This window comes from Hyperolius riggenbachi, chromosome 1 (genome assembly GCF_040937935.1).
Source record: "Hyperolius riggenbachi isolate aHypRig1 chromosome 1, aHypRig1.pri, whole genome shotgun sequence".
Lineage (NCBI taxonomy): Eukaryota > Metazoa > Chordata > Amphibia > Anura > Hyperoliidae > Hyperolius > Hyperolius riggenbachi.
In genome coordinates, this window is record NC_090646.1 from 486,685,703 (window position 1) to 486,698,071 (window position 12,369).

Below are 12,369 nucleotides of genomic sequence, written 5' to 3' on the forward strand. Positions count from 1 at the left end.
GCAATTCCTGGGTATGTCACATGTACCAACACAGCATGCTCAGGATCCAAAGAAAAAAACAAGCATCAATTTCAATCATTAAGTAGAAATGCAAAGGTCCGGCACTGCATCATTGGTGTAAAAAGAGCTTTATTTCTATGGCTCTTCCAACTGGTTACAAAATGTATAAGCACATGGCCCGTTACCACCACCACCATGCCCCACAACCTCATCTAACCACAACGGGTATGTGCAATACATTTGATGATATGCTTATACATTTTTAACCAATTGGAAGAGCCATAGAAATAAATCTCTTTTTACACCAATGATGCAGTGCCGGACCTTTGCATTTCTACTTAATGATTGAACTTGATGCTTGTTTTCTCTAATGTTCCCACTGATATATATATATATATATATATATATATATATATATATATATATATATATATATATATATATATATATATATATATATATATATATATATATATATATATATATATATATATATATATATATATATATATATATATATATATATATATATATATATATATATATATATATATATATATATATATATATATATATATATATATATATATATATATATATATGGTAAAATACATGAGGGTGCTTCGTCTCTGGTTCACTTTAAGGGGGAAGAGACCGCTGGTACTTAAGTGGTTAAACTTCCACATGCAAAGATACAATAATAATACAATACAATACAATAACATTTCTATAGCGCTTTTCTCCCATAGGACTCAAAGCGCTTAGGCTCTCTCAGATTCAGTAATTAGTAGGATGAAGTATTCACACAACAAAAGTTATATTTCTGCAAATGCCAAACTGAACAGGTGGGTTTTCAGTCTGGATTTAAACACGTCCAGGGATGGGGCTGTCCTGATCTGTTGAGGTAAGGAGTTCCAAAACGTAGAGGCAGCATGACAGAAGGCTCTGGGACCAAAAGTTTCCAAGTGGACTCTGGGTATGACTAGATTATTAGAACCTGTGGATCTGAGAATGCGGGGATTGCTACGCAGCTGTAACATATCTTTCATGTATCCAGGGCATAGATTATTCAGGGATTTAAATGTCAGTAGGCCGATCTTGAATAGGACCCTCCATTCTATAGGTAGCCAGTGAAGGGAGTGCAGGACTGGCGTTATGTGGCAGTGACGGGGTTGGTTGGTTAGCAGTCTGGCAGCAGTATTCTGTATCAGCTGTAGGCGGTACAAGACCTTTTTTGGAAGGCCAGTGTAGAGAGCATTGCAGTAGTCCAGTCGGGATGTGATGAAGGCGTGGACTAAGGTTGGCAGATCTTCTGGGGGTATGAGGTGCTTGATTTTTGCAATGTTCTTCAGGTGAAAATAGGATGATTTCACCACAGCAGAGATTTGAGTTCTGAAGTTTAAATCCCCATGAATTAGAACTCCCAGGCTACGCACATGATCAGAGCTGCGTAGATCCGTGCCTCCTATTCCCAGTGGTGAAGACTGCAAGTTAAGTTGTTTTGTTATCATGCTCTGCCCTCCAATCAGAAGGACTTCAGTTTTGTCTGCATTTAGTTTCAGCCAGTTGTCATTCATCCATTGCTGTAGTTCGCGTAAGCAGGCGTTTATAGTTAAGAGTTGGGTCTGTCACACCAGGCTTGAAGGAAAAGATGGTAGATTTGCACTGCAGAGTAATATTTCTGAAAAAAGGCAACAGCATCCTCAGGCCATGGCATATGTATAATCTCCCACTTTAGTCTTTGTTGGCCATTTTTCCCATATAAAACGCAATAATGGTATATGTTGCAAAAAAAGGGGAAAAAAAAGAAATACCATTAGATGGATAAATCTGGGAGTTTGTAAAGTTGTGCACAGTTTAGTGTAAAATAAGGCATATGTTTGCAGAATTCTGCCCCTGTAACATTAGGGGTCACCTCCACCTCTAAATTCAGACCAGGCACTACCAGCAGGCCCGATGTGCAGTGGCATAGCTAAGGAGCTGTGGGCCCCCCAAGCACTCTATACATAAGAATTGATATGGCGCACCAAAACCTGCCAATGACAACTACAGTGTCAGAGGTGTAAGAAGGACATGAGGACTAGTTTGTTAATGATGACCACTATTCAAAGTATCTATAGAAGTGATTATTATGAGCCCAGAACCAATAGAGAGCTAATACTGTGGTTGATGGAGAGCCCTTCGGGCGCCCCTCTGCCCCAAGGGCCCCGATGTGGGCGCAACCTCTGCACCCCCTATTGCTACGCCCCTGCCGATGTGTCAAAAAATGACTGCATTAGTTAGAATCTTTATAACATTATTGTTTAATAAAAGAATGTCATTCTTTTTTCTGTTACATTACAAAGATGAGCTTTCTGGACATTTCAGACAGTAGGGAGAGGTTGCAGCGCTTCCTAAGACAGGCTGCATCTGAATGACTACCAACACAGGGCTGCAGAGCCTAATTATAGGCAGGGTACACATCTAGCATTCAAAACAGATGCACCAAATTAACATTAATGGAGGATATTAGCTTCCAAAAACAGTTTGCATGCAGAGTTTTCTGTACTGGACCTTTCCACCGTGATGAGGCCATCCTTCTGGAAGGGACCCTAACCTCTGACTAATTACTAAACATGCATTTTTACCATACAGCTTTATGTGCCTCAATGTGGTCACTTATCTGCTGAGTCAGCGACAGTGCTCTCCACTCTACCATTCAGATATTTGTCATTTGACTTGACAATATTCAATAAACGTGACAAATGGACTCTTAAAGTGAAATATGAAAGCCCCATAGACTGCTTTACATGTACCTTGAATAATCACAAGGAATATGCCAATTACTAATGCTACTTCTTCTAAATCAGGGATGAGAGGAGTCCTCCAACCTATTCTCTGACTGAGCATCTTTCATTCCATCCAATTGTCATGGTTTGCCAGTGTGCTGAGTGGCAGGAGTATACTTAATTTTTGGATTTAGATATCTCCCTAAGCCATAAACTGGTTTTGTTTGCACTATCTGAAGAAGGGGACCCGCTGTGGCCCCGAAACAATCGTCATATTCATGTGCTAATGAAGCAATAAATTTAAGAAACTTGTATCTTCTAATGGTGTGCTGACCTGGACTTTTTTTGGCTGCTTATGATACTGTTGGATGTTTGGGCTCAGCATCCACAGGTTGCAGCACCCGGACTTGGGGTAAGGTGTGCCACGTCTACAACATAATTGCATTAAGCCATAAACTGAGTAAAGTGATATAATGCAGGTTTATCACTATGTACCTGCCCAGAGCAGAGCGTATCCAATTATTTGTTTGCTAACCAAACCATAATTAGTCTGGATATTGCAAGTCAAATATAACAATCCTAGGGTTGTAGGGAGGAGGAATGTTCTTGGCAAGGTCCACTGCTGGGTAGTTTTTTTAAATACATCATAATATACGGTAATGTACTTGATTATCTACTTGCCCTTTCATTAGCTTAAAAGATTGTGTATTTGCCAACCAAACCTATCCAGTTTAGGCGCAGGAATTAGTCCAAATCTGTAGCATAACAATCAGGTGGCACAGGTTCCTTATTTCACAATCTCTTGGGAGACCCGCTGGTACAATAGTCTCTTTGTCTCCTGTGTGAACTAGAGTGGTAACTACTTTGTGGGAAATACTGTTGTGCCTGTAGCAAGTGTATATAATGCTGTGCCTGTGCAATAATCTCTACTACTTCTGATAACACCTCTCTGTACAGTTGGGTACAAGTATTTAGTAAAGTGGCTTTGCATGAATGGTAATGTCTTTTGAAAATTGACTGTCAACATTTTATGTGTTAGGACTTATTACCAATGGGTGCCGCATCTGTTTCTGAATCAGATGAGGCATGCGTGCCGTGCATGGCTATAGGGATTCAGGTGCGTGCTATGAAAAACTGCTGCATGCTGTCCAGAATCGCACTGGCATGCCATTCCAACATCATGCTGGTGTCTGAATAGGTGGTGTTTCCTCGTGCGACTTGGATGCAGGGAAACAGTGCGTATTCAGAGTGAGTGGAAACCGGCCCTTAGTGTTGCAGATAGATCATTTGTTAGAATATATATGGTTGCACTGTGAAGTGTGATAAATAGATTAATACCACTGCTTGTACTTTTTAAAGTCCCGGAGCTGTGACCTTCCCTGCACCCCTGCCACTCCCTATTCCTGAAGTGAGAAATATATATTCAAATATGTGTATAGTTTGAATCTGTAATATAAACAGCTTAAAGAGGAACTCTAGTGAAAATAATGTAATAAAAAAGTGCTTCACTTTTACAATATTTATGTATATATGATTTCGTCAGTGCTTTCCCATTGTAAAATCTTTCCTCTCCCTGATTTACATTCTGACCTTTATCACATGGTGACATTTTTACTGCTGGCAAGTGATGTCAGTAGAAGGAGATGCTGATCGCTTTTTTGGCAGTTGGTAACAGCTGTAAACAGCTGTTATTTCCCACAATGCAACAAGGCTTACACAGAGTGATGTCAGACTCATGGTCCTGACATAACACTGTGGGAGGAGTTTCACCACAATATCAGCCATACAGAGCCCCCTGATAATCCGTTTGTGAAAAGGAATAGATTTCTCATGGGAAAGGGGGTATCGGCTACTGATTGGGATGAAGTTCAATTCTTGGTTACGGTTTATCTTTAAGAAAGTACCGGTAAAATAGGAGCTTACAGGATTAGAACAAAGTATGTTCTAATTAATTTCCTATGAATTTGTTTTGTTGTGTTTGTTTGTTTTTTAGAACAGCCCCATACATCTATATCTGTTGAATGAATATTTCTCCAGTTTATTGGTATTTTATTGAGGTTTCATATCTCTCTGAAAGTAGATTCCACTTTTTGTGAGTGGGAAAAAAATCCCTTTTATTCAGTACAGTCCTGGTTATCCAGAACTCCACTAACTAGCAGTCTCAACCAACCAGCAGAAATCGCCAGCAGTACTCGCACAGTGGTGAAGGCCAACTTCTCAGGCTATTCGTGTGTTCTGCTGTGCTTAAACATTGGGTTCCACGGCTCCCCCAAGGTTAATCTACTTTCAATTACTGTATTTTAATATTTAATACAGAGTGCATGGTGTGTATATAGCATGGGGTATAGTACTGTATTAGGCCTATTTTTAACATTGAGTCTCAAGCAACCTGAGGTATTCATTTTTTTTAAATTTTTTTTTTCAGGTCCGACTTCTGCGACTACTCAGAGTATTGGGACAGGGTGATGAGAGTGTTTGTGATGCAATGAGTGACTTGCTTGCCCAGGTGAGGGAGCACCCAGGACAGATCCTTCCTGGCTAAGAAATGTCAGTCTTGTAGATCCATTGTCAACTAACTTATATTTAACTCTGTTAGGTGTCCACATGCACTGAAACACAGTCCAATGCTGGAAATGCTGTTTTGTATGAAACTGTCCTCACCATTGTGGAAACCAAATCTGCAAGTGGCCTGAGGGTGAGTCCAGGACCAGTTCTAGACTTTTTGCTGCCTGAGGAAAACTTTTGAGGATGCGTGCGCCATAAAATACTATTTACATCCCACCCTCCCAAAAATACCCAAATAAAATGTTTAATAAAAAAAAAAAATTACAATGTAAGGGTCTAAATTTTTTAAATAATCATGCAAAGATTAAATGTCGTTTTTTTTTTTTTTTTTTTTTATTTATTACAAGCTTTTAAATAGTGAAGGGTGCAAAATGGAAAAAAAATGCACTTTTATTTTCCAAATAAAATATTGTCGCCATACATTGTGATAGGGACATAATTTAGACGGTGTAATACCCGGGACTATTAGGCAAATGCAATACGTGGGTTTTAATTATGGAGGCATGTATTATTTTAAAACTATAATGGCCGAAAACTGAGAAATAATGAATTTTTTCCATTTTTTTTCTTCTTCTTCCTGTTAAAATGCATTTACAGTAAAATAGCTCTTAGCAAAATGTACCACCCAAAGAAAGCCTAATTGGTGGCGGAAAAAACAAGATATAGAACAGTTCATTGTGATAAGTAGTGATAAAGTTATAGGCGAATGAATGGGAGGTGAAAATTGCTTGGATGCATAAAGTGAAACACGAATGAGGGCTGAAGTGATTAAAGGGATTAGTTGGCAACCCTGCTCATAGGAGTTCTGGTTAACCATGATCTTGCTGGGCAATCTGTAACTTCCTATCCCGTGTTTTAATGATAGGAAGGAATAGTGATGGGCAATGAGATGCAAATAATCACTTTTTGGGTTTTTCCCCCCTTTTGTCAGGTTCTTGCTGTTAACATCCTTGGACGGTTTTTGCTAAGTAATGATAAGAACATCAGGTATGAACCTCCCATTTATTTATGTATTCTAATTAAAGTCTGTTGTGCCTAGATTTCAGAGAATTCTTACTGTATATACTGCTTCTAGCTGACAGCTGGGTATTTTCAATACAGGATTGGATAGATTTCACAAAGGACAAATCCTAGAGGGCTGCTTACATTATAAAATAAAATGGTAAAACGCTGATCCAGGGGTTTATTCATGTTTGTTCAGACTGACTAAGTATTTGGGGTTGATCTGTCAGAAGCAAGCAGTAAATTTGGGCACCACAGAGGTTTGGGCGCGGCCATACAAAATGCAGCGTTAAGGATACAATTGTGACTAATATATTTTATCAAGTGCCTCTGGTGCCCAAATTTCCCTTATAACCGTAATTTGTATGGGCACCTATGACAGCACCTGAACATCTCAGGCCCCTGGAGTGTTAGACATCAGCGGGGGGAGGGGGGGCATTAGGGTTAGGCGTCGATGAGGGAGGGTTGTCAATTAGGGTTAGGCCTCAGTAAAGGGAGGGCTCTGTGTGAGAGTAGGATGTTTAGTTATAGTAAAATATCAGTAACACAAATATTTTACTATTGGAATTAGCACTGCACAATAGTGAAATAATCAGTTGTTTTGCCAATATTCTACTAGTGGCTATTTCCAGACCAGAAAATTCTCTGGGGCCCAAATGAGAAAAATGTAGATGGACTTACACCATGCATAATGGACTTATACCATACATAATGCGGATCAGATAACAGACAGCACTGACTGTAAGGGCCCATTTCCACTACTGCGGTGCTATATGATTTTAACCATGTCAATGCCGGCATGCATAGACATGGATTTTTAAACGAAAACACAGTCGCGGTTCTCCTATTTAGTTACATTACCGACGAATCGTGTGCGGCGTGCCAAATCCGATGGGTCTGCCGTGCAGTCTTTTTCTGCACAACAACCCGCACAGATTCCCGCACCAGTGGAAACAGACCCATCCACTTTTATTGCTTATGCGAATCTGCATGCAGAAAACGCATGCAGATTCGCTGTAGTGGAAACGGGCCCTTAGTGGAGTCAGTATCAGGGCTGTGGAGTCTCAGCAATTTTTGGGTATCTAGAGTCTGAATCTGAGGTTTTATAAACTGAGGATTCAGAGTCTGATGATTCCTGTACCCACTCAATAGCCCTGCAAGGGCTGTGGAGTCTGAGCCAAGTAGTCAAAGCAATTTTGGGTGCCTAGAGTTGGAGTCGGTGGTTTCATAAACTAAAGAGTCAGTCTGAGTTGGATGATTTTTGTACCGACTCCACAGCCCTGGTCAGTATACTGCTTGGAGCTGAGTTTAGTCTTTTTACAGTTTTCTCACTACATGTTCCCTCTAAGAAAAACTTTTTAATAGTAGTTTTTAATAGTTATTTAATAAAATTGAGTTTTTTTTTTTTTTCAAAATGTTTTTATTAAGTGACACAGTAGCATACATATGATATGAATAGCAAAATAAAAATTTAAGCATACCACTAATTTTCCAATTTAAAGACATATACTCTATATACTATATTAATAGAGTAAGAAAAAAAGAAAATAAAAAGGAACAGTATTAACTCAGTAGTGGTGCCAGATCCTAGTATTCTGATGGAGTATGCACCGATAACTATAAGATGGGAAATGTTTGAAAATGTCACATTTTTGGTTTATGGGGTAAGGCTGAAGGACATTCTGTATACCATGGGTTTATAAGCAGCCTTCATACAATAACGCAGAATAGGTTGATAAAAGGGACACGGACTGTGTGTCATTCTGCAGACATTGTATTGGACTGTACAGTAAGAGATTCCTCCTTCCATTTTATAGGTTATATCCCTGCAGTCTCTTATTATTGTGACATAGATAAATAACACTGCACAAGCTTAGTTCTTAGGTACACCTATCATGGCACAAAGAGAAGTTAAAACACTAGTAAGGCATCTCACAATGTAATTGCTCTCCTTTCACAGTAAGAGGGTTTGTTGAGGTACTTTGGGGATTTCACAAATAAGCTCCTTTACATGCTGATATTAGGAACGGACTACTCATGTCCATCATACAGGAAATTTCCAGGCCAAACCCAGAATGCTGGGAAACTCTCAGAAACAATGAGTGATCTTAGCTGTCCTATAGAAAAACACATAAGAGACCCTATAGGTGTCCATTGCCAACATCCACTTGAGCTAAAACTTTGAATGCATATACACACTAAAATATGTACGGTACATATGAATGTGCATATTTCAAAATCACAGGACTGACATGGACTATTCTCAGTCTTGGTGGGCAATGATTACACATATAAGTCTCCCAGTGTGCCCAGGTATATTACATTTCCCACTATGTATACACTGCAGATATCTTGCCCACTAACCTACTATGCAATGCACTCAGTGACCCTACATGTTTTGCCCCATGCAAGGGTCAAGAGGATGTGCAAGTGTAGTGAGACAGATGCATATAAAAAAAAGTCAATTATATCATCTCATTTCATAACATACAGGCTTGAATAAAAGACTAATGACTACTTTCTTCTCCTCCATGCAATGAAAGCCTGCGTAAAATAAACAAATCATTTCCATACAGCATTAACCATCTGAAGACCAATCAGTTAAAAAGTATTCGAACACTGGCACAGCAAGTGCAAGTTTCCACATATACTGGTAGTTGCCGAACAAATTCACTTCTCTGTGTTCTGTGTTTGTTTAGTTAGATTAAAATGTCCTAAATATTATCAGCAACTGTGAATAGACTGCAGGAGTACTGCAGTGGCAGAGCTCTTCATACAGTAAAAAGTGAGGGACACTGTAGGGGGGTCAGGGGAAAATGAGTTGAAGTTACCCAGGGCTTCTAATAGACCCCCACAGACCTCCTGTGCCCGCGCAGCCACTCCCCAATGCTCCGGCCCCGCCTCTGGTTCACTTCTGGAATTTCAGACTTTAAAGTCTGAAAACCACTGCGCCTGCGTTGCCGTGTCCTCACTCCCGCTGATGTCACCAGGAGCATACTGCGCAGGCCCAGTATGGTCTGTGCCTGCGTTGTGCGCTCCTGGTGACATTAGGGGAGGCGAGGACACGGCAACGCAGTGGTTTTCAGACTTTAAAGTCTGAAATTCCAGAAGTGAACCGGAGGCGGGGCCGGAGCATCGGTGAGTGGCTGCACGGGCACAGGATGCCTGCGGGGGACCATTAGAAGCACCGGGTAACTTCAGCTCATTTTCCCCCGACCCCCACCTACAGTATCCCTTTAACCTTTCGGTGCTCGCTGCAAAAACAAGAAAAACTTCAGGTTTTTTAGGATTTCCATAAATTGTAATGAAGATTTTTCTTTCCCATAAAGGTTATCATGCTGTGGCTAACCTTTACAGCAGAGGAAGCTCTGAGTTTAGTTCCACTTTTAAGTTGTACTTTATCTTTAGGGCCACTTTAGCCTGCATTTACAGTATGTTGTAGGAGTATGTTGCAGTGTTGTTCATATTTACATGCTACTGTGTAATCTGCTTTTTACTGTATGCTAATTTTACCCAATTAGATATATTGCCCTCACGTCCCTTCAGCGTCTGGTGCAGTCTGATCACGCCGCAGTGCAGAGACATCGAGGAACGATTGTGGAATTCCTGAAACAGACAGACACATCTGTCAACAAGTAAGGACAATACAGCATTTGTTTCAGGATGTTTTGCAAATGATTTTGTATTACAATTAGAAAATCAGCACAGAAGGTAGATTAAGTGTTGTAAAACTGGGAATAGAGATAAGCAAGCCAACTTGAAACCACATTTGCCACTTCTGCTAAGCATATCTTCAAGGACATCCCAGGTGAAAATAAACTGGTGAGATAAACAACTGGTGAGATAAACCATTGTGTCTATCCTCCTTCTCCTACAAATTACTTTTTTTTAACCTATTGGGGACCGCACATAGTAAAACCTACGCCGCACTTGTGGCTGTTCTAGCCTGATGCGTAGGATTTACTCCGCCCGCCGTTTTCGCTCCCGACACAATAGTGCACACCCGAGAGGGGAGATTAGCTGACCTCTCCCCTCAGTGATCAGAAGCTATTGCGTATGGCTTCTGATCACGTGATCACTATGATGGCCAGCGGATCATAGTGATCACTGTTACAGCTGCGGTGGTAGAGGGAGGGAAGAAGAGGATCCACTCGCCTTCCTGACGTTCCCCGAATCGGTGCTCCCCTCCGCTCCGGCCGGCATCCCTGTTCACTCTGACATATGTCCTGGGTTGCGGCTTGATGACTTCATCAAGCAGCGACCCGGAACTTATCGGCAGTGTGAGTGGGGATGCCGGCCGGAGCGGAGGTGTCCACAGCTGCTCATCGCTGGAGCCTGGGAGGTGAGTAAAGGCTGCTGGCTACAGGGGGGACACCATGCCCAGCAAGCCACACTGGGGATCCGGCTGCCTGACACATGAAGTGAGAATATGAAGGCTGGCCTATTTATTTCCTTGCTGATCCTTTGCATCTAATAATTTCAGCCATAGACCCTGAATAAGCATGCAGACCAGGTGCTCTGACTGAAGTCTGACTGGAATAGCTGCATGCTTGTTTCAGGTTTGTGATTCAGACATTACTGGCCAGTAGGATAGCCAGGGAATTGGTATTGTTTAAAAGAAAAGAATATGGCAACAACTACCATATCTCTTTCACTTCAGGTGTCCTTTAAAGCAGATAGCAGTTTTCAACAAACTGTATGTCAGACAGAGAAACTTTTCATAAAGTGTAGTTTATGAAACATTGCCAGCTTTTTCATGAAATACATCAAACAAGTCTGAGGTGAGTGTTCCACTTTTTCCTGTGTGGGAAAGCCATGGCTATGCTGGGAAATTATAGCCCAGTGATCTCTGCTGCCATACCCCATCTGTGTGCTGACTGACTTCTGCTCTGGGTGGCTGCGAGTCACAGATGGATTAAGATGTAATAGGGCCCCAGGCCAGGTAGTAGATTTGGGACCCGCTTGTGGTATTTTTAGTAAGCTGAAGTGGAGAGAGGTCAGAGAAGGTGGCTGGTGGTCCCTTGACACCCACTAGGCCCCAAACACCTGCCTTGGTTGCCGGGTAGATGATCTTTCTCTGCTGCAAGGCCACAGAGCTGCTTCTCTGTATGCAGCATGCAGCAGCCAAGGGACATGGAACCAAAATGTAGGTGGATTTTAGAATATTTGCTTAGATAATTTTGTATTCAGTTCTCACATTTATAACTGGGCATCAGGGTCGTAGCAATAGGGGTTGCAGAGGTTGCTACCGCATCAGGTCCCTTGGGCTAGAAGGAACCCCAAGGGGCCCTCCCTCAACTACAGTATTAGGTCTCTATTGGCCCTTTGCTCATAATAATCCCTTGTATAGATAATTTGAATTGTGGTAATCATTAACGAGCTGTTCCCCATCCCCTTCTTGCACCTCTGACATTGTAGTTGCGATTGGCAGGTTTTGGTGCACCATATCAATTGTTATGTATAGAGTGCTTGGGGAAGGGGGGGGGGATTGTAAAACACTGCTGGGCATTATTGTGTAAATCGTTTTTCATGGTCATTCAGTGGACTACTCTAATCAGGACCTGCTAAGACTTCTTGTTTCTTTCTTTGCTGCATAAAGGAGAGCTCTGGAGTTGTGCTTTGCGCTTGTGAATGAGTCCAACATCCGGGTGATGATGAAGGAATTCCAGAGGTTTCTGCGGAGCTGCTCGCCGGAGCTGAAGGAACAGTGTGCCTCCGGAATATTCCTCTGTGCTGAGAGGCAAGTCTATCTGCTGTCCTAACATTCTTTTAAAGAGACACTGAAGCGGAAAAAAAATTATGACATAATGAATTGGTTGTGTAGTAGGGGTAATTACTAGAACATTAGTACCAAAGAAAATATTCTCATATTATTTTCAGTTATATAGTTTTTTTTTATAACCTTGCATAATTCTCTAATATTTGCAGTTTACACACTATTCAGCATTCTAAATGATTTTAAAGAGCAGGGTAGTGAACTTTTGAACTGTCCTCCTGCAGGTAAAAAAAAACCAATACAGTGACACGCTTGAGA

The 12,369-nt window shown here is 41.1% G+C and overlaps 1 protein-coding gene across 6 annotated transcripts in view; it reads left to right on the forward strand.

The window, feature by feature from the left end:
• Positions 1 to 12,369, forward strand: part of AP1G2 (adaptor related protein complex 1 subunit gamma 2) — a 102,393-nt gene that overhangs the window by 56,036 nt on the left and 33,988 nt on the right. For 5 of the 6 annotated variants that reach the window (XM_068242165.1, XM_068242151.1, XM_068242146.1 and 2 more), the window contains exons 8-12: positions 5,194 to 5,274; positions 5,365 to 5,463; positions 6,265 to 6,320; positions 9,857 to 9,970; positions 11,935 to 12,075. In XM_068242165.1, coding sequence (XP_068098266.1) covers positions 5,194 to 5,274; positions 5,365 to 5,463; positions 6,265 to 6,320; positions 9,857 to 9,970; positions 11,935 to 12,075 — 491 coding nt within the window. The remainder of the gene's footprint in view (positions 1 to 5,193; positions 5,275 to 5,364; positions 5,464 to 6,264; positions 6,321 to 9,856; positions 9,971 to 11,934; positions 12,076 to 12,369) is intronic. The other variant, XM_068242169.1, reaches the window with a different exon arrangement.